General features: G+C 36.4%; 1 protein-coding gene across 9 annotated transcripts in view; it reads left to right on the forward strand.

Annotated features, from left to right (window-relative positions):
* Positions 1-22,875, forward strand: part of LOC135072701 (CUGBP Elav-like family member 1) — a 509,527-nt gene that overhangs the window by 340,282 nt on the left and 146,370 nt on the right. For 7 of the 9 annotated variants that reach the window (XM_063966723.1, XM_063966722.1, XM_063966720.1 and 4 more), the window contains 3 exons: positions 2,918-3,029; positions 5,733-5,853; positions 11,167-11,249. In XM_063966723.1, coding sequence (XP_063822793.1) covers positions 2,918-3,029; positions 5,733-5,853; positions 11,167-11,249 — 316 coding nt within the window. The remainder of the gene's footprint in view (positions 1-2,917; positions 3,030-5,732; positions 5,854-11,166; positions 11,250-22,875) is intronic. The other 2 variants (XM_063966727.1, XM_063966725.1) reach the window with 1 other exon arrangement.

The raw sequence follows: 22,875 nt of genomic DNA on the forward strand, positions 1-22,875 counted from the left end.
CCCTTAAACTGCGGAATATAAAAACTGTCAATCTGAGGCAACACAATTATGTCTGGCTACGCAGTCGACGGTTTAAACACCAAATCAACAAAAATCTACTCTATAATCTTAGAGTGGGCCAAGTTGCCGGACAAAAAAATATTTAAAAATTATAGCTTATAGCCCGTGGACCAAGCAAAAAGTGGGCCAACTGGAAAACTCTGAATTTAGTTCAACATGATGCTAAGAACATACCCAAAAAACTTGTTTTATGACTAAATTAAGTACCTTATTTGATATGTTTGTTGTTGGCGTGTGAATTTAAAGCGTGGGCGTTATCAAAATTATCAGTTGTTATCAGTAACTTAGCGTCAATTGTTTTATTTTACTTCCAATGTTACACGTATTGCGTTTGTTGCATTGGCCTATTTTGTAATTTAACCAAGAACAGAGACTCATGCATTTGAAATAATCCTACTAATATTATAAATGCGGAAGTTTGTATAGATGTCTGGATGTGAACATGTTTGTAATTCTTTCACGCAAAAACTACTGAACGGATTTTGATGAAACTTTACAGTATTATTGTTTATAACCCAGAATAACGTATAGGCTTTAATTTATGACGATCTGTGAGTCTATGACAAACTAAATTTTACGCGGGTGAAGCCGCGGGCAAAAGCTAGTTCCTTATAAAAATAAAGTTATTAATTATTTTAAGCATGGGAACAAGTGACGTCAAATGTTGCTATTGGTTTACAAAAGCACATAATAAGTACTTAGGTCATTTTGATTGAGTATTTATTGTAAAAATATCTTATTATTTTATAACGGAAACATAGGAAATGAACCGTTTTGCGTAAAAAAGTAAAGGTCCATTCAAACGTGTATAGGTTGAAAATTTGAAATTGTAATCTTTATTACGTTTTCTGTTTAGATTTTATTGCATAGATACGAATAATGGATATTTGTGTACCGCGGGGATCGCACAAAAAGGATGATTTAAGCGCTCGCAGCACGGAACGACACTGAAAATTTAGCTTTTATTGCTATATAAATAAAGAACAAATGGAATTTGTTGCGAACAATACGATGTAAAACGCGAATGTACGTTTATGACTGTAATCAGTTGAGGTTGGAAGCGAATATGATGCGAATTGTGAAGTAAATAATAGGAGCCTGTAATTAATGCTATAAACAGACTTTCAAAGTCTATGTTAGCTGTCATGTTTATTGTACAGTCGACAGCACATAAGGCTATACATATGTGCTGCAAAATAACACCTATTTGCAATAGGTACTGTCGTATGTACTACTACAAAAGACAGTACAGTAGGTACTTTAAAACCTTCGACACTGTCGTTTATACTAGTACCGAACACTAGTTTCTGGCCACGGCTTTTCTCGCATGAAATCGCAAGGTTTCACACATTATGTACGGAAACCAATCTATTTTTACTATTTTATAATCATAATGAATATCGTGTAACTACATAGAACCACACGAAACCGATGTGAATCTTTTATTTACAAAAGACTAGGAGTTCCTAGGTTTCATTTCTAGACGGAGGACAAATTGAAAAATTGGTCTAGCTGACTTGAATAAACCCAAATTTTGTTTTTATTTGTACAAAGACCTAAAACTACTTCGAAACAAAGCCAATGCTCGCCTCTGTAGGTAACAAATAACTAGTAGTTTTCATGATAAATAAATTCGCTCCAAAACTTATCGAAGCTTTCATAGACATTTCTGTATTTTGATGTCAATGCGCTTATTATACGTTCAGACGATGACAAATCAAATAACACCTATAGCATCTTATTTAGTTACTAGCTGTGCCCGCGACTTTGTACGCGTGAAAACCCGTTTTCGCAACATTTTCTTGTTTCTCTGCACCTATTACTCGTAGCGTTATGGTACATAGCCTATAGCCTTCCTCGATAAATGGGCTATCTAACACTGAAATAATTTTTCAAATCGGACCGGTAGTTCCTGAGATTAGCGCGTTCAAGTAAACAAACAAACAAACTCTTCAGCTTTTCAATATTAGTACAGATAATAGAGGCTATTTTGAAACAAAAATGAGTAGGTAGATGTGCTGTAAATCGCGTGATCAACTTTAGCACTAAATAGTTGGTGATATTGTAATTTGATTTACTTATCAAACGAACATTATAGCGTGCTACCAGACGCTTTCAGATATTATCTGGGGCACTTAAACCTTTTAGCTTTGTTTAAAACGTGAATTTCTAATTAGGTTTCTGCAACAGGTTTTTGTTGTCTGTCTGAAGCTATAACTTTTAGTGCTTTTATTATGTTTTTCTTTGTATTATTTTATCTTCTTATACTATGAAAATCATTGGGGGAGGCATAATATGCCATATTATGTTTATCAGAGAACTTCCTATGGCTGAAATGCTGATGATGTTTTTCTATTAAGACTAGGCGCAGGCCACCGATTTTTAGTTGGCCGATAGTTGTGCCCGATTTTAAATTGCATGAAGAATCGGCCAAGTCGAATCGGCGTAATGTGCGCACTTCCATATATGCCCATACTGATCAACTGCCCGACTAAACTATCGGCCGACGAAAAATCGATGGTCTGCGCCTAGACTTACAGTTTCTTAAAGACTTGAAAGTTGAATTTTCTTACAATATGGTAATCATTTTTACAAATTAGTTACATAGTTATGTTTGCCCTGTGTACTATATTTTATGTACAAAATAAGTTTTAAATTAATAGTAATGTTTCCTCTGCGACAACAGATGACAAATGAAATGTATTTTAACAGTTAACTTAGGCGTAGGTATTTCTAAATACAGCATTCTCTAGCGAATTTTAATTCAAATTTTACATCCTATGCTATCTGTAAAATTTTGCTTAGGTTAAAAATAAAATGCAGCAACAGTAAAAATATTTTTTTGTTATTGTTACAGTGGGATGAGCATGAACATCAATAACAACAACAACACGAGCATAAACAACAACAACAATAACAACAACAACAATGAGGAGAAGCCCGACCTGCCCGACCCAGACTATATCAAGGTAATTAACACAAAAATATTTAATTAATGTGTACAGTAACGAGGCCTCTCACTATAGGCCTTATACAGAAGCTCAAAGTTGCACAGCGTGCTATGGAGAGGGCTATGCTCGGTGTTTCTTTACGAGATCGATTCAGAAATGAGGAGATCCATAAACGAACTAAAGTCGCTGACATAGCCCGACGGATTAGCGAGCTGAAGTGGCAGTGGGCAGGGCACATAGTACGCAGAACTGACGGCCGATGGGGCAGCAAGGTTCTGGAATGGAGGCCGCCTACCGGAATGCGCAGCGTGGGACGTCCACCCACAAGGTGGACGACCTGATAAATGTAGCAGGAAGGCGCTGGATGCAAGCCGCTACCAACCGTGCGATGTGGAAGTCATTGGAGGAGGCCTATGTTCAGCGGTGGACGTCCTGTGGCTGAAATGATGATGAAGATGAATGTTTACAGTAAGCGTCAAATAGGTGACACCCAAAGTAACCAAAAAGTTCGCAGCAAGTCTTTGTTACAATTGGAATAAGGTTGTGTTGTGTAAATTTTTGGCCACTTTGGGTGTCACGAACTATTTCACGCTGACTGTAAGTACCTATAAGGTGGATGGATGATATTTGAGTATGTGTACGTAAATTTGAACCACACATACGCGCGTTGTTTTACGAAAAATTTTTTTTTTAATTTAAGCATAAAAATTTAAATGAAATAAAATTTTCCAGTAGAACTCGATTGGCTACCTACATACCCATACAATCATTAGTTTCATTCTTCATGAATGTTTTTACCAAATTTTTTGAAAAAATAACAGAAATTTGATAAATGACTATCGGCCAATACTGAAGATTCACTCGTAAATCGGTCATAAATTATACTGTGACCAAAATATATGTGGTGGGGACTGTTCATTACTGCCTCAATTAATTACCTTCGCGTCGGTGAAATAATGCACGGTAATTAAAAAGGTAAAACGCGACAAACGCCGGGGGCGATGCGCCGTCAATAAGGCCATTGTACAAAGAGAACGGCCACTTCACTTTGTTCAGGCTTCATGATAGACAAAAGTCACATGCAAGCAATTTCATTGTTTTTTTTTTGTATTTTATTTTGTTCCTTAGCCCGTCAAGTCCCTCGAATCGAGACAATCGAAATCATTGTTACGCGGTTTTATGTGACCACTTGGAGTTTGGTGGGTTAATCCAGTTCTTGCAAAGGCTCACTTCAAAACTACCCAAAGTTATAAAAATATCTTTGAGCTAATGAACAAATGTCTTTCTGTGTCCATTTTTAATCTGACCTTTGTGTAATAGTCGCATTCCAATGTAATTTGACAAGCAAAAAGTCATTTCAAAATTGTACAGCCTCACAGCAAAACAGTGAGTGGTAGGCCCTTTTCACACGTCCTGGTTGCCGGCTAACCGGCGCCGGCTACCCGGCGTCAAATGTATGGGCATGCCGGATTAATTACGCCGGAACATGTGAAAGCTACGTACCATGCCCATACACTTCACCACCGGGTACCCGGCGCCGGATAGCCGGCAACCGGAACGTGTGAAAAGGCACTTAGTGTAGTTTTGAACGCTTCATGAAATAACGGTTTTCATGCTAACTAAACCTAGCCTTTAACAAGCTACAACTATAAGAAAAACAGCGGGTTAAAGAGTAGGTGTGCGCGTTTACATAACATGACGCTTAATTTATTTAAAAAAGCCTACTCAGTAACAAATGAGCTGTCTGTTTTCACTGGGCTGTGCAGTCAATACAGTTTCATTATTGCTTTTAATTTGCTCTGCATTTTTGAACCAACTTCGCATACGGGAATATATTATACAGAAAATAATTATTCTGCAATCGTTATTTTGCTTTCATTAAGGAAATGTAATGGTATATTGTAGCTGTTTTCAACTGAGCATTTTCCAACCCTTCCTTTGTTTCTGTATTAAAATCAGATGTTGCTTTTATAATTAACGTTCACAATCAAACATTTGTACCTACTTGTTAAACGTGATCTACTTTTGTTAATGGATGAGTGAAGTTTTTTACTCATGATAACATATTATGATTATTCTCTTATTTACTGATTTTCCAGAATAAGTATTAGGAGACTCAAATACCTAAAATTGTTTTTGTTATGACCGAGGATCTATAACAATTTAGTTGGGTGTGCTTTGAACCAATTTTGTCGTCACATAAATAGTATGTATATTATCATTACCAAAATGTAGTTCGAAAAAGAAAGCAACGGCTAGCTGCTACCACATTTGAGGCCGTCAGCGCAAAAGTGGCCTAATTCACAATTTTTCACACTCGTACTTATCTATTGCAATTTATTCAAAACCTAATAAAATCTGATGCTAAAGCAACCTATCCCTAGTTTCACCCTTAGTTAAGAGATGGTGTTTGTAAACATTCTTTTTGTGCGCATTGTTTTTGCCTACGAAGCAGTGTAAAAGTGGCCTAACCGAGTTTTGGCTCCATTAAATATGTTAAGCTTAGGCCACTTTTGCATGTCTTGCATATTTTCAATTTGAATCTCACAACTTTTGTCATTTGTTCAAATCAACAAATACGTCCGTTGCGACGCGACGGTGTCCTCGGCTCGTGAGTAACGGTGCGCCCCTCCCCTCCCCCTCCCGTCCCGGCCCGGCCTGTGCCTAATTTGATTTTACTTTATCTGTATAAATTTTTAACCCTTATTTTTACCGTTCCAGATGTTCGTCGGCCAGGTGCCTCGCAGCATGGACGAGAACGACCTCCGGATCATGTTCGAGGAATTCGGCCGCGTGCACCAGATCAACGTGTTGCGGGACAAGATCACCGGCGCCAGCAAAGGTTTGCAATTCTTTAATACTAAAGATGAATATAAGCTAAGACCAGAGTAAATACAAATGAGTAGGTCATCTTCATAGAAACGCACCGAGCGCGGTTTGTATGTGAGCGCGCCAATACGTAAATGCGGCGCAACCACGACTGGCTACCCGCTAATCCACGCTAAATTTTGTCAGTGTGTGCGTGCACGCCGCATACGTATTGGCGCGCTCACATACAAACCGCGCTCGGTGCGTTTCTATGTAGATAACCTACTCATTTGTATTTACCTACTCTGACATAAGTATGACGCTCACAAATGAGGGGCATAAAGAAGCGCTGCAGTAGCACGATAGTCGCACAAACTACTCGTAAATGTAAAAGCGCAACTTATGATAATAGGCACACGTGATTTATAGGCAAAGAAATAAAAAAATATCGACAGAGGTGCCACTATTAAGAGACTTATCTCTTCATGCATCTTAATGCACACGAATAATAAGGGTAAAGAAGTGCTGGTGATACGGCTTATGTTCCTGAAAATTATCATATTACATAGGTGTGTATACCAAGGAGCCGTATTGTGGATTGTAGCAAAATGTCTGACTAGTTGTCGACTGTTCGCCAAAACTCACGACGTCGTGTTGTGGCTAAGTACGACGTATAAGTTACCAATATTAAACATTCGATTTAGTTCAAAATTATACCGACGACTGTACATCGACTAAACAATAGCATCTTATGTCGTTTTGACAAGAACGATTTTGCCACAAGAATGTTAATCTGATGTACTGTCGTCTGTACATGGTCACCCTTTTGTTCCACTTTGTCGCTGTGAACTTGGGTCACCGGTCACCGAGGGTTTTGTAATGCTTTGTGAGGGTTAACAATGATATATCGCGAATTAACAATGTTTTTCCCAGAACGTGTAAATGTGTTCTTTAGAAACAATTTTGTTTAGCGCAAAGGTTTACCTACGTTTAGCAGAAGATTTTCTATCGATACGTTCCTTCATACTTAGGTCAACGTATTACTGAGTAAAAGAAAAATCATCCTTTTTGTATAATAAAAATACTTCTCAAAATTCACTACAAGTTTAATCCAAAGATGAAATATCATCCTGAAGAAACAGCAGAAGTCAAAGCCAGTGTTCAATTTCCTCTCAAACTACATTAGAACAGAATGGACTACCTATAAAATTTGAAGAGAAAATGTTTTGTGACTGAATCGTTTATTAATATTGATGAAGCCATCCCGAAGTTGAAAGGGACTCGCGACACTTAGGAAATTAATTTTGTATTTTAACAATGTCGCAAGGAACTAAGTCACAGTTTTTGTTGGGACCGCCTCGGTATCAAGTTTCCAACTTTGGGATTTGGGAAGGAATAATTTTAGTAATTAAATTCGACGCTGTGACGATTTGAGGATGAAGTATTATAATTTTGACGCGAAGGCTTTAAGGGGAAGACGATAATACATTTATTATAAAAACCTAAATAATTATCCTAATTGATTTCAAAATAAAAACCATTAGGTATAATGATTAATAGGTAAAAACTTTGACACATCATAATCCTATCGAATCCTATCGAATCTCTAAGTACATATTACAAAAATACCCGTAGACGAGACATAATAGAAATATTAGTAAAATATTGAACAATAATAATGACTAAAATGGTGTCAATCATGATTTTAGTAAAAGAAAAGTAGCTTCGCCTTATCGACACTTAATTAATCGGATTTGCCTTCTGAACAATTTCAATTGATGTAAATTTTAATTATAAGTTGGAATTATTTAGTACTAGAGCCTAGAGTGTCTACTAATTAACAGGGTAGACACAACAGAACAATACACAACGTTTTGGGTGTTGCTTTTGGCCTTATGAAAGACTTTTGAAGCAATTGTTCTCAAAATGTCAACGTATAATGGCGACAGGTCCACGAGTAGGTACACGACAAAATCCCATATTGTGCACACTACAATGTTTGTCCAAGATCCTCGTACGTTTAAACAACACTGCTTGTTTTAGGGACGTAGCAGACATGCAACCAGATATTTAGTAGTAATAATGAGCAACTTAAAATAACTTTTTAATACTTAAATTTGAATAACTCTGAGACAAAACTTCTTTATAAAATAATTACATTCTACCAATCGAGGTAATTTTCCATTCAGTTCACGTATCCCATAAGTACGAGCGACATAATTATTATTAATGTGTTAAGTACTTAAGTATACAAAAAAAAAACTGAAATGTTTCAAATAAGAGTTCTTACTTACTTGTAATATCTACTGAAAAATGAAAATCCTCTATGGTTGAGGATTTCGGGTGAGGCTCGCTTCCACCTAGGTCAGATCATTGTTTTCAATCAGGTGAGATGCAGGTCTATAACTCCCCCGTTATGATTAAAATTTGAACATGTGGCATGTCTGCTATGCCCCTTAAATCTGCGCAAACGTCCGTACCTACGTTTCGTGTTGACATTTTTGTTTGTTTGTTTTGTTTCACGTCTTTTGTATGAAAATGCCCCTTTTGTTGCGCTACTGAAAGAACTCTTTTGTATGTGTTTCGCATTCAGGGTCCAGTGTATAGTATACATGTGCGCGTTGTGTTCTTTCGCAAAATTTAAGACTGATAATATTAGTATGTTATAATACTTAGGTGGTTTAATTTTTCAGTAGTTTTTATCATTGATTGTCGAAAATAACTAATTAAATGTTACCTTATTAGCTGAATTCAGAATCGAAGGTCAGAATATTGAATTTATTATTTGTTCCAAAAACTTCACATTTTTAACGGTCGTACCCAAATGATAGCTAAAACAATAACGTAATATTCTGTACTATTGACTACATATAAAATGTATGTATATTTGCAAGCTGTGTCACCCTTTTCGTAGTTTGCAGAGTCATGTGTACGAAAATTGATTAAATTTAACTTCCGTATCGTGGCGTGTCGGTTGATTAAAATTTCACGTTAATTACTTACTTTAATGTAACTCAATTTGTGATGAAGGAAAATAATGATCCAGGGAAAGAGTAAAAATTAATTAAAGTTAATAAATTTTTAACTTAATTATGCTGATGATTCGACGAATGATATTGCACTTATCCTAGACAGGAAAAGTGTGCAAATTAAAGCTTTGAGCATCCACGTAATGTCACAAATTGTACGTGAAACTATAAGTCTAGAGTCTGTCAATGCCTGAGATATGAGAGCGGCAAGGGAGGATTTTTAATGTCAAACGTCAGCGGGACTCAATCTCCTTGATTTATATGTTCTGTGACGTCATAATAATGTCAATGTCACCCCTCCCGTGCCGCTCCCATACCTCAGGTACTGACTGAGTTAACCTATAGCAACACCAGTAGCCTTATTCACGAAACAAAACTTCAACGACAACAAAACACTGAGTTGCGATCCTATCGAGTAATCGTTCTATCAAAATGACCCTTGTAAATACGGATTTAGAACTGTTTTTCAATGGGACGACGTAACAAAACGTCAATGACAACAAATCGCTGAGTTGCGATCCTATCGAGTAAGGCCCAGAACAGACGGTGAAACGCAACTGCAACGAAACTGCAACTGCTAGTTAGGTACTTTTGAGTTGCATCTAAGTTTCTGCCATAGCGTCCGTTGAGAGACCACACATGACGCGACCAGTTTGAAACTCTCAGTTTCAGTTTCATTCATCAGAATCATCAGAAAGTTGCAGTTTCGTTGCAGTTGCGTTTCACCGTCTGTTCTGGGCCTTATAGTTCTATCGAAAATGACCCTTGTGAATACGGATTTAGAACTGTTTTTCAATGGGACGACTTCTGAACGTCCAGCGAGATCTTGACTGTCAAAATACGTGAATTAGGCCGCAGTACATTTTCACATTCAATTTAATCACGATTAAGACACAGATTGTGTTTCCATTAACGTCTACTCAATCAGAATCAGGCCGAGCTACACTGTTTGTTAGCAAGTAGTTAACTCGCCGGTTAACTAAACTCGCGTGACTTGAGACGGGAACGGGCTCGCTGTAGACTTGCCAACTTTGTAATTATGACGCGTTTGTAATAACTTCATAGCATTTCATGGGTTAAAGTTATGGACCCCAAATTTATAATATCTAAGATTGCGCCTTCAAATTGCAGCTGTCCCTAGGTTCAAGAACAACAAACATAGCGTTCATATAAATTAACACAAAGCTACGTAATAATTCACATGTTTAAAACGATTCGATATTATGTTCTTCATTTTTATACGTTGCGACTTACAACTACGTATTAGTTGAGATAAGTTAAATGAAAAAAATATGTACATAACTTTGTGACTTGAATTTAAAAACGCTCACATTATTTTAATATTAAATTAAAAATGAAACCAAAACTTCGTCATAAATATACTAACAGCTAACTTGTATAGTAATATTGACAACTGAAATACAGGATCGCCAGAGAATTTTAAATTAAACGTTGATAAATCAATAGTGGTACAAACGATGTAAAATCGCACGTAATATTTTCGTAAACTAATACCATCTGTTATTAGTTTTGTTTGTCAGCGTTCAATTTTAATACAACCTGAAATATGCGTGATTGTAATGCTTTTATTGTTAGTATCAGAGACCGCTACAGATTGTATTCAGTTTCTTGTCCTGTCCGTGAGATTCCTATTGTTACAAGTTCTGTATTGAAACTGTTTCTTATAAGAATTGTTGTAGACTGTTGAAATGGCGTTTTTATATTGAACCCTCGAAGATATAGAAATTTCCACTTTTGTTCATATAATAGGTATTTAAAATTGCATTTCTTGGTCAAACATAAGAAATAGTATTTCCTTGTAAATTTGATAATTATTACTGTCTGTCTGTAATTTTTTCACCCTTAAACTCCTGAACCGATTCTGATGAAGTGTGGCAGATTTTAAGTTATTTACGCCCGCTATAAGTTCTTTCTGCAACAGGCTGAAATTGACGCGGATGAAGCCGCTTGCAAAAGCTAGTAACTAATAAATAGAAAAAGAAAACATGGGCCAATTTATATCTATACTAGATTTTGCCCGTGGCTTCGCCCTCGTGAATCTAGTGTTGTTACAGAAATATCTCTAAGCCGTCCTCATAAATCACCTTGAATAAATAAAAATAGGTTGTCGTTTTTGAGTTTGTTAAACAAATAAAATAAAAATAAATAAATTATAGCGAACAGACTCGGCAACGGACTTTGTTTTAAAGTATGTAGTGATTGACAATAAAGAATAAATTATATAACAACGCCATTTCTACCCCTCTCCAGCCCGTTTATGTCTGTGTGTGTTATGTACGTGTGCGCTTCTGTTGCAGGATGCTGTTTTGTGACGTTTTTCACGCGGAAAGCGGCTCTGAAAGCGCAAGACGCTTTACACAATATCAAAACGTTGAGCGGGGTAAGTGCGTTTATATGTTTACATTACACGAACACAATCGCCCGTATTCACAAACATTACTATGAGGTCTCACAGTGCGCGTGGACGCATAAGGTCACACACGAACCAATCACAGAGCTCTATTCAACGCTGTGCGCGATTTGCTGTTTCACTTAAGCAAGCATTGTTTGTTAATACGGGTGAACGACCATGATCAGTGTGCTTACCATGAGCTTACGTTAGGTGTCCTCGCTAGCGAGTACGTAAAAAATGACATTAAATGTATGACAGATTTTACAGCACCCCTAGCGGCTACTTTCAAGAACTAAAATCTACACAGATTTTTTGACATACTCGCTAGCAAGCCCATCTAACGTAAACTAAGTACGCACACAGTTTACAAATGTGCTATTATAACACATGTTTTTCGTACAATTTTTCTCTTTGATAGGAAGTTGTTCTGCTTCTACTCTAAACCAACAGTTAAAAAAATTCTCATAACATTGTACAATATTCATTACGAAAATGGCTAAGAAGAAACTTTGAAACGTTTGAGTTATTTATTACTTTCCGATACATATGCGTCTACTCTAAACCAACTGTTGATTTTGTCTGTAAAAAAATATCTTAATATGTACAAAATTCCTTACGAAAATGGCTAAGAAGAAACGTTAAAACGTATTTATCCTAACAAGACCGCAAATTCTAAATACATTGTTAAAGTAACAGTCTGTTTAAGGTTACAATTTTAAAATATTAGTATTGAACATTCTATAAAAATAAGTTTCGCCAACGCGTAGTTTCACTTTATTACATTGTTGCTACGGATATGGCATGCGTTACGATGAAAGCTCGCTGCTACGAACTTTGCTACGAACGACTACGAAATAAGCTACCATTGACTACGAATTTATTTGAACAATTTTTGTAGATATTTCAGTCAATATCTTATTGTAATGAACGAGGAAAATATTTAGGAAACACTGATAAGTTAATAACAGCTTGTATTTTAGGGAATCTTACTTTTTCCACCATTTTACCTACTTTGAAATAAAAAGACCTTAAAATGCTTAAAAGCACACAAATTCACTACCTTTTCTTTGCCTTTTTTATCCAAAAAACAAAACGCCCCCTTGGGAGCTATTTACAAAAAAAGACGTGAATTATGTTACTTCTTTCGTAGTTTCGTATCGGTTTCCCAAGACAATGTCGAAAGTAATTTTTATCAGGATATATGCCATTCGCTCTCTCCTGGGCACTCGTGAAGTGCAGTTGTGCACTTATTTCCCTGAGGCGCTATCCTTCTTCTAGAGGCTAATAATGCAACGAGCAAAGGAAAGGGTGGACTTCGCAAACAATTAGAAAAACAACTTGAATTCTATCTGGAACTGATTGCACTGGGAACATAAAACTTGATTGTAATTTTATTTGGTTTGTAAGATGTTTGAAACGTAATTAATGAAAGCAAAATCTATACTTATATTATAAATGCGAAAATAACTCTGTCTGTCTTGCTTTCACGCCTAAACCACTGAACAGATTTTGATGAAACTTAGCATAGAGATAGTTTGAGTCCCGAGAAAGGACATAGGATAGTTTTTATCCCGGTTTTTGAAACAGGGAAGCGCGCGATAAAGTTTTTCTGTGACAGACAAAACTCCACGCGGGCAAAGCCGCGGGCGGAAAGTTAGTACTATATAAGGAAATACTTATTTGCTCAAGTTCTTCGCCTATTTATTTGTTGTGTTAGGTAACTTTTCACAGTCTTCTTTGAGTTTATACGTGTTTTTTGAGGACAAAAAACACATATGGTGTTATTAGTATTTTTTTTTTCAAAATTATAGGAACGCCAAGACGAGAATGTCATTATGAAGGTACGGACGCACATCCGGCTATAGGGTAAGTCCAGGATTGATGCCCCACTTTTTGAAACAGCTCTGTAACTCAGTCAGTAAGTTTTTATCAACAATTTGATCTTAGTATCTGTAAACTTTGGTCTTTCGTCTATGATATTACTATAATTATTTTAGTTTAAGTTATACCGATTCTGAGTAAATAGCATTTTAATTGACCTCTAAAAAGTGGGATAGACGCCTAATGTGGGGGATAGAAGACTCACTGTATGATTGCTTCAAAGGATAGATGCCTGATGCAGGGATAGATGACTCGTTAATACAGTTTTTGAATTCTAAGGATCAAATGCTTTTTGAAATCAAACAAGCCAAGTATTATTATTTAAGATTGTTTGTTATTAAATGAATTAAATATGAAATTTAATATTTTTTATTAAAAATAGTACATAGTACATCCACCCGAAGTCGGGAAAAGAGGTAATTCGATCAGAAGGGCACCCTATTTATTACTTTCCTAAGGTTAGCCGTACTACATTCTTTTTTTCTTCTTACTTGCTACTTGTGACAAAAAGAGCAGGTTAGGATAGATGCCCCTAAGAGCATGGGACATGGCCCTAAGGGCATCTATACCCAAAAAAAATTAGGCAACTATCCTTTTAGCATAGGATAGGTGCCTTTTTTAATAAAAAATATAATAACACTAAAAATCGAATTAAACATAGCTATCCCGTCTAATTTATAAGATAGTCTATCAAATAATATAAAAATCTGCTTCATTTTACAGCTGACAAAAAAATTATCCATTAAAAGATACTTACCAATTTTATTTCGACGCTCGCTAAGGTTTGGCCGCGGAAGATTTTTGCTCTCACTGGCTAAACGAACGCACTCTTTGATGGTTTGCGAGGCGAAAAGTGGTACGGGGAGGTCCCTTTCTATTATACATACTATAACTTTATGCTAAGTTGCTTGTAACATAGTGTACTTAAAATCGCGGCACCTATCCCACTAGGGCATGTATCCTGGAATTACCCTACCATATAGGATCTTATCTACTTGCAATAGATGCGATTTTGCGACAAGAAGTTACTAACACAGCCAGATCTGCTGTCAACTGTAGGCACGTCAAGTCAGATCCGATTTCATCTAATTAATTCTAATACTAAAATCACATTGTGTCACGTCAAATTGTTTGTGCAAATTAACATAAGGCGTTCACCTGTTGCGCGATCGGTGTCCGTGGTAGTTGCATTATTGCATTACTATCTCAAGGAGACGAGGCTGAGTGAAGGAGACAATAACCGCAATGTGAGGTACAGTCAGTGCTACCGCATTTTTCTTAAAGATTATTAGCAATTTGTATTGCCCAAATTACTAATAGTCCCGATAGCCCCTCGTTAAATAAGCTTGTGTTACGAGTGGGCTCACCACAATAGTCGAGCGACGGTGGGATTCGAACCCGCGTTCCTCGGATCTCGAGTCGGCCATTCCGACCCCTCGGCAGCAAAATACATACTTATAGGTTCTTCGTTCGCAATTCATGTCATTCAAAAGCTTATGATGCACAAAATGTAAACAAAAAATAGTATTTTGTATGATCAAAACTTGGGAAACTTATTTTTGCTACAGGTTTTTTTTTTCTACCGGTTTGCTATCGTCAGCAAAAACTTAGGCCCAGAACACACAGTGATATACATAATTATGAATTAATTTTATTGCATTTGCAGAGCTAATTAAAATATTAAATTGTTTTTATCAAAATGTACGCGGATTAAGGACTAAAACGAAGTTATTTTATAGGAATCTTGTTCTTAGTAACTATGACGTCATCTGCCTAAGCGAGACATGGTTAATGCCGGGAATTTTTGACGCTGAGCTGTTTGATTCGCGATACAATGTTTATCGTACGGACCGGGACTACGTTAGGCGGGGAATGACAAAGGGCGGCGGAACGTTAATTGCGGTTAGACGTGATCTTATGACGGACTCGCATTGTTCTGGTGCATTACCTGATTTCCCTGATGCTGACATCACACACTTAGATATTTTGTTGTCCCGCGGCCCCGATCCCAAGCGTCTACATTTATATTGTTGCTACTTTCCGGAGACTAAAGACCAAATAACTTCACAACATACGTTTCTTGAGTCAGTGTCAGACTTAAGTATAGATCGACCTGGTGATGAGTACCTGATTGTTGGCGATTTCAATATAAGAAACGCAACTTGGCTAAGCGACTGTAATATAATTAATAGTATAACTTTGTCAGATCCCTCTAGAGACGTGTTGACTTCCCAGTTATTTGCTTTCCTATCTTTTACCGGCTTTGGTCAGTACAACGGGATACGAAATCAAAATGATAGACTTCTCGATCTGATCCTCTCCAGTTTTAGCAGTTGTGTGACTCGGGCTGAGCCTTTGTCGGAGCCTGAGGACAGTCATCACCCGTCTTTGTCCATAGCTGCGAAGGTGTTATCTGACGATGCTAGCCTCCAGCAGGCTCCACGCACAGCGCGCCGTTTCCACGCTGCTAACTATGAGCTTATCAGGGCCGAGCTGGATGACATTGACTGGGACCAGCATCTATCTAGTTCGGATGTCGAGAGCGCATTGAATAGTTTTTACTCAGTAGTAAATGACATTATCGATAAATATGTACCTTTGAAGATCATGAATAACAATAGGGATATCCTGTCTGGTTCTCATTTAAATTAATCAAACTCATAAAGAAAAAGAACAAAGTTCATAAAAAATGGAAAACATATGGTAGACTTTTAGATTATGAAACTTTTTCAGATTTAAGACGCTCAGTAAAAAAACTAGAAATCTCATGTTATAAAATCTTTTTAACGAGGTCCGAGTCAAACATAAATCGGTGCTCAAAACACTTTTGGTCTTTTATAAAATCTAAAAAAAGTATTTCCGGTATACCTGACACTATCAAGCTTGAAAACGAAGTTGGTAACGACGGTCAAACCATCTCGAATATGTTTAACGCTTTCTTCCAATCGGTTTTTGAAGATGATAATGATACTATAATATCATCCCCGAGTCCGTCAATAAAGTCTAATTCTTTGTCCGCTGCCCTCATTGGTAGTGTACGCATCACGCCGGATATCGTTGAGAAGTATCTCTCAAGGATTAACACGACGAAAGGCAGTGGTCCTGATGGTATACATCCTATATTTTTGAAGGCATGTAGTAAACAGTTGGCACTCCCAGTTGCATCTATCTTTATCTTGTCTATGTCCTGTGGCATCATGCCTCTTACCTGGAAGCAATCGTTTGTTGTTCCGATACACAAGAGTGGGGATAGACATAATGCTCGTAACTATCGTGGAATCTCTAAGTTATCTGTTTTGCCAAAAATCTTTGAGAAGATTGTATACGACTCGTTGTATCCTGCAGTGAGCCCTTTGTTGACTGTCCATCAACATGGTTTCGTCGCTAAGCGGTCCACAGAAACTAATCTCTGTGAGTTTCTTGATACAGTATTGGAGGCTATGGATGGGGGCTCCAGGTGGACGCTGTGTACACTGATTACTCAAAAGCATTCGATAAAATATCGCATTCTATCCTTATATCCAAACTTGAGGCAATCGGTGTGCATGGTGATCTGCTCAGATGGCTTACATCGTACCTTAGAAACCGAACACAGGCTGTGACGATTAAGGGTTTCACTTCCAGCTTTATTCCCATCCCTTCAGGAGTCCCACAGGGCTCGCATCTTGGCCCTTTGCTTTTTAATATATTCGTTAATGATGTTACAAATTGTTTTCAAAATTCTAAAATATTACTATATGCAGATGATACGAAAATATTCTCAGTTATAAAGTCAGAAAGTGACTGCCAAAAATTGCAAAGAGATTTAAACACTTTATGTGAATATTGTTCTCTCAATAAATTGTACCTAAATGTCGATAAGTGTAATGTCATAACCTTTAGTAGAAAGAAAAAAATAATTCAATATGATTATAAACTGGATGCAAAAAAATTAAAAAGGGTAAATGAGGTGCGAGATCTGGGGGTTGTCTTGGATAGCGGACTATATTTTGAGCAACATATCAATAAGATAATTGCTAAGGCATATAAATTGTTGGGTTTTATCTTTAGACAAAGCACTGATTTTAAAAATATTGGCACCTTAAAACTTCTCTATAATGCATACGTCCGGTCGCAATTGGAATACGCCTCTACTGTGTGGAACCCTATGTACTCAAAGTACGTAAATATCTTGCAGAGTATCCAGGACAAATTTGTAAGGCGTTTGAGGTATCGTTTTAAGGATTCCGAAGCCGTGGATAAAATTGAGCCCCTGGCCATTAGACGCGAATTTAGAGATCAATTTCTTTTATATAAAATCATAAATAGTATTGTTGACTCGCCCTATTTATTGAGTAAGTTGTCTTTCAGGTGTTCTAGACCTAACGCAAGACACGGAAAAACTTTTATGACGCCACTATGTAGGACTAATTATAGAAATAACTGTTTTGTCATTAGAGCCTGCAAAAAGTATGACAGTGATTATGGTCACGTTGACATATTTCACGAGAAGCCTATGCGGTTCCGTGGCCTAATAAAGGCATAAAATGTGTATTAATACACCTTACAAGTAAAATTTTCCCATGGTTTTAAATGTTTAAGTTAGATAATTAAGTATTGTGAATCTGTCTTTTCAATTTTAAATTACCAGTGAAAACTCATAGGCTTGTGTAAGACTTATTATTTTTATTCTACATGTATCATAATATAAGCTGTATGTTTTCCTAATAAAGAAAATAAAAATAAAATAACACACGGTGAAACGCAATTGCAACGAAACTGTAACTTCTAGTTACTTTTGAGTTGCATCTAAGTTTCTGCCATAGATTCCGTTGAGAGACCACACATGACGCGACCATTTCAAACCGGTTTCAAACTGGTCGCGTCATGTGTGGTCTCTCAATTTTTTAGTTTGCTTGTCCCTCAATCATAAAAATTCAATTGTAGAAATGAATTCTCACGTATTTATTTGAGTGCTGATTTTCAGTTATTTTACTTAATAGTCATCTTCTTACCAATCGGTGGTTCTTCTATAACTACCCGCACTGTGAGACAGCCCACTCGATACCGCATCTACAGTTGTTACGGAACACAATCGAATTACTGACTCTTCGCGCTGTCATTTAGGGCTGCCACGGTACATGGAAAAAAGATTAACGTCCCAGCCACTTATTTTGTTATTTTGTCAGCTTGACGCGGCCGAACTTGAAACTGACGTGTTTTGTTTCTTTTTTGCGAATGTTTTTGTCGTCCGCTCACCGTTTGCGTGATATGAAATCAAGAATATTCGGTGCCGCACAGAATATCAAATTATGTTGGTAGGCTTTGTTTTTGGGTACAAGTTGAATGAAATTGTGACAGTTAATTCAGAGAGATTTTTATTAGCCTGCTCTTGTTTTAAAATACCGAACAATAGTTTATCCAATAAAGTTAAGAGGAAAGAGATTAAGAACGTCTTTATAGCAAGTACAAAGTAGCATTAGCGGTACATATGTAGTAATTGCACTATTGCTCATAATTCAGTAGCTACTTTATTGACTTCGAAAGGAAAAACTAACTGCACATGAAGCCCCAATCATAACCTCGACACAATCTAAAATGGCGTCCGTCAAAAGTAACCCACCATAATTAGATATTATTTACCGCTCCTTCTCTACTTTTATTTTTACATCGCATTTGTAACCTGCCAGCCCTGACAAACGTTCGTCTTTCTTCCCCGTTCGGTGCTCATCTCGGTGATAATTCAATTTCCATTATATTATCGGCGTTTTTTCGCCCTCGATTGATTCGGAACGCCACACTTGATGGAAGTGGCAGGTGGGGGGGTGGAATTGGAGAAAATATTTGTTGATTGGAAGCATTGTTTGAGACAGCGCTTTTCGATTGTTTCCTGGGAGAATTTGGGGGAATGTAATGATACAATAATAGAGCTCTCTATGTTGGGACGATGGAAATGTAGCGTTTTTGTAATGACAGGACTGTTCTTAATCTTTGGGATGCTGACGAAACTACACTTCTTAATATTTTTGCGGAACTTGCTTAATAAAACGTACATAAAGAGACACCGGTCACATAACCAGAATTCCTTCTAGGGCCTAGGTCATACAGGCAGATGTCAGGTTCAGATCCTACTGGCACGGTAATGTCCGTTTGCTCCCAATCGGATTCGAATCCGAGACCATCCAGTTCAAACAACCATCAAACATTAAATTTAACTCTAACGCCCTTCCGAAATCCCATTTCTTCATATTTTAACAGCATCTGACTACGACAGAGTTAAGTATTCCCAACTCAAAGGACCCTAAGTCGAATCTGCGGAATAGTCCCGAACAAAGTTTGGAACTACCCCATCGGCTTTTAATAAGTAACGAACTAATAGCAGCTTAGAGTTTTGAATGTTTAATAACCTTATCCATTAGCTGGGAAACGGTTTTGGGTGATGTCGCTGCGTTTTTTGTTTAAAAAGTATTTTAAATTACTTGAGAATTTACTTGTCTTCAAATACCTGAAATAATATCATTCACAAAAATTTCAAGATGAAAACTAGTAAGATGGTTTTAGTAGCTAGGATTATATTAACACTTTTAAATCGGTTTTAATTTGGTCAATCTATCAGTTGAATCTATAACACGATTACAAGTCAACTAAATACTGTGGTATCTTTTGTATAAGTTGTAATTTTGTAACAAAAATGTTTACCCTGATGGGCTGTACATTATTTATTTATATTGTATTCCACAAATTGGATCTTCATAATTAACGTAGAGTCGAATTAACGGCGACCAAGAGTTTTAAATATTAGATGACCGAGTCCATTAGCGATGGAAAATAAGGCGTTAAATTCCACTCCCGTTGGATTTTATTGATATTAAATATTTTTTAAATTGAATTTCAGCCTTACTTCAAGAGGACAGGGTTTAAAATATAACAACTATGTGGGTGTTAAATGGATTTTAATCGTGAATCAGTTTTGCAGAATGTACTCGTAAAATGTAATCTTCTTATTAATTTCTTAGTAACTTAAGAGTTTCCTTTTGTTACATTTGATTAGATTAAATTATGTAGAAACGAAAGTTAATGTATTAAAATTGGCTGAGTGAGAGACTAAATATTTTTCGTAAGATCTGCTGCTGAACATTCCCTGTTTTTTTCTTCTTATACTTACTTAAGTACAGTAATTTAAGTTTCACTCGACGCAAAATAAATCAACTTTATTCTGTAAATTATTATCATAAGTTATGTTATTATTTTGACTACCTTCCGTACTTCTAACTTTCATTGATTCTTAATCAAAAATAAATGTCTGTTACAACGAAACTAATAGAGAAAAAAATCCACCGTCTTTTGTTTAGAAAACAACGGCCTCAATTCGCTATTCGCTTGTTTTTCGCCCTATTTCGCCCGCCCTATATTTTCGAATTCAAGCTCGTCCCAAGTAATTCTTTGCTACCATAATCGAAGTTAATATAATTAACTGAAATTCCGGGAATACCCCGGCGGCCTTGGGCGAACTATGCCGAAAGCCGGCAAGGAGCCGGCCGCTCCAGAGATTGTACCAATGTAGGGTGGCCAGACATTTTGTTACAGAAACTTAGTTATAGGACTGAAAACAACGGAAATTAATCTGTTTTTTTATTAACGAATTGAGAAAATAACTAAAAACGTTGCAAGAAGACGTAGGATGAAGGCCGCTTTTAATTAAGGCCTGTTTTAAGACAAATAAATACTTTCTATTCTATTCTATTCCAATCAGCCAGTCTGGATTTTTTTTAGAGAAGCCTACTCCACTTTAACTTATTATAATAACTAAGAGGCTCTTATCACATTGAACGCCAACGCGGTCAATGTTGTCCGACACTGCACTTTCCTACCAGGCCAAGTAAAAATTTCAATTTTTTTCAATTTTCGTCGATTGTTTTTTTTTGTTAAATCGTTACATAATAAACATAAATAAAGGATTTTATTAACATATAGTTGTTTTTGAGTCTCTACATCGTATTATTAAGCGTCGGACATCATTGACCCCCATGGCCCCAGCGAGCGAAAATTCGAAAATCCGTTCCGTAAGGCCGCGCGGTCATGTTGTCGACCATCCCCGCTCGCATCCAAAAAATAAAGGAGAACAACCAAAAAAATAAAGAGTTGCACATTGGTAGGTTTTTGATATATTATATTACGCATAAATAGGAATATTATAAGGTATAAAATGAGAAACGAAACTAGCAGGATAAGTCTTAAATAGTGATTAAATATAATAATAAATTAATCGATGATACCGTAAAAGGAACGCTAAAAGTGATTTTTTTTTAAATTGTTTTAATTAAAAAAGGTTTAAATTTTATTTAAAAAATTGAATTTATCAATAATTCGTATAAAAGTTGTCCAAAACTGAGCCGTCCCAGCTATGGCATTGTCAGGAAGGCGCTACTTTCAATACTGAACTATTAGTTACGATTTTTGCCTCGTTGGACAGCCATATAATTATGACATTTACAGGAAGGTGCTACTAACAACTGGGTTATTAATCCAATTTATGCGACTTGACGTTTTAGAAATTGTTTGACTGTATTTTGAATTTTTCATCCATCACTGTAGTGTCACTTTCGATCGGTTCTTTTGTCAAAACAATATTGAATTGTCAGTATATTAATTAAAAATAATTACAATGACATAGCTGATTTAACATGCCAATAATTTGACCTACATGAATAATAAAAAAAGTTTTAGAATAGAGTATCGATAAGAGAAAAAATTTTTTTTCATACATTAAATAAATCCATTTTTCTCGACAATCCTGCCAGGTGTAAGCATCTAATAAGTATAATAATTTATGCCACTAATAAAGTTTTAAATGGCATAAGTTTTGTAGCTGTACAAAGAAATTAGTACCTGTACCAACCCTTTATACAAAGTGGTTGTTCGACAATGAAAGTATTTTTTTTTATTGTCCTGCATCATATAAATTATGTAAAATAAGTAAACGATATGTTTTAATTAATAAACCGTTATTATCTTGCTAAAAAGTTGATACATTTGCAAAAATGCATTGTATAATTACTTACCATGTTTCATTGCGCTACCGTTATCCACATTTTTTTTTCTAAGTCCGAGCTTTACTTGAGAACCAAGTGACGTACACTAATCTTGGGAGCCGCGCGGGTCAGCTTATATGAGAATTATTGAAGAAATGCTGTCCATCGGCTCAATACAGAGGTTTGAATATAGGTCTGACTCGCGGCCATCATTGTCCGACGCGGCCCGAACGGAAAGTTAAAGTGTCGCCCATCATTGTCCCCCATGGCCCGAACGGAATAGTGCCATTTTTAGGCTGGCAGCGAAGGTGTTATTTAAGCTTATCCTACGTTAAACCGACATCGTTGGAAAATAAACGCCATCTTATGTAGTTATAGTAGCTACTATTCTGTAACGAATATTCACATTCTGTCCTAGTCTACGTAAAATGCTGGTTACACTAGCGTCGTACTAAAAAGTTGTAGTTTACGTTTAAATAACTCTGCAAATATGCAAACGCTTGCAAAACAAAAATAGTTTGCAAGGAAAACAATAGCATGAACTTTTTGAATATTTTATACAACTTCCCATGAAAAGAATGAATTTTCTTATTTAAAAAATTCAATTACTTAAATTTACTAAACAAGTAAACAAAAAAGTATACGTTAAAGATGTTTTAGTTAGGTTTGGATGATAAAACTGAATATAATGAAAATCATCTACACTCAAGATGAAGAAGAAC

This window comes from Ostrinia nubilalis, chromosome 6 (genome assembly GCF_963855985.1).
Source record: "Ostrinia nubilalis chromosome 6, ilOstNubi1.1, whole genome shotgun sequence".
Taxonomy (NCBI): Eukaryota; Metazoa; Arthropoda; class Insecta; order Lepidoptera; family Crambidae; genus Ostrinia; species Ostrinia nubilalis.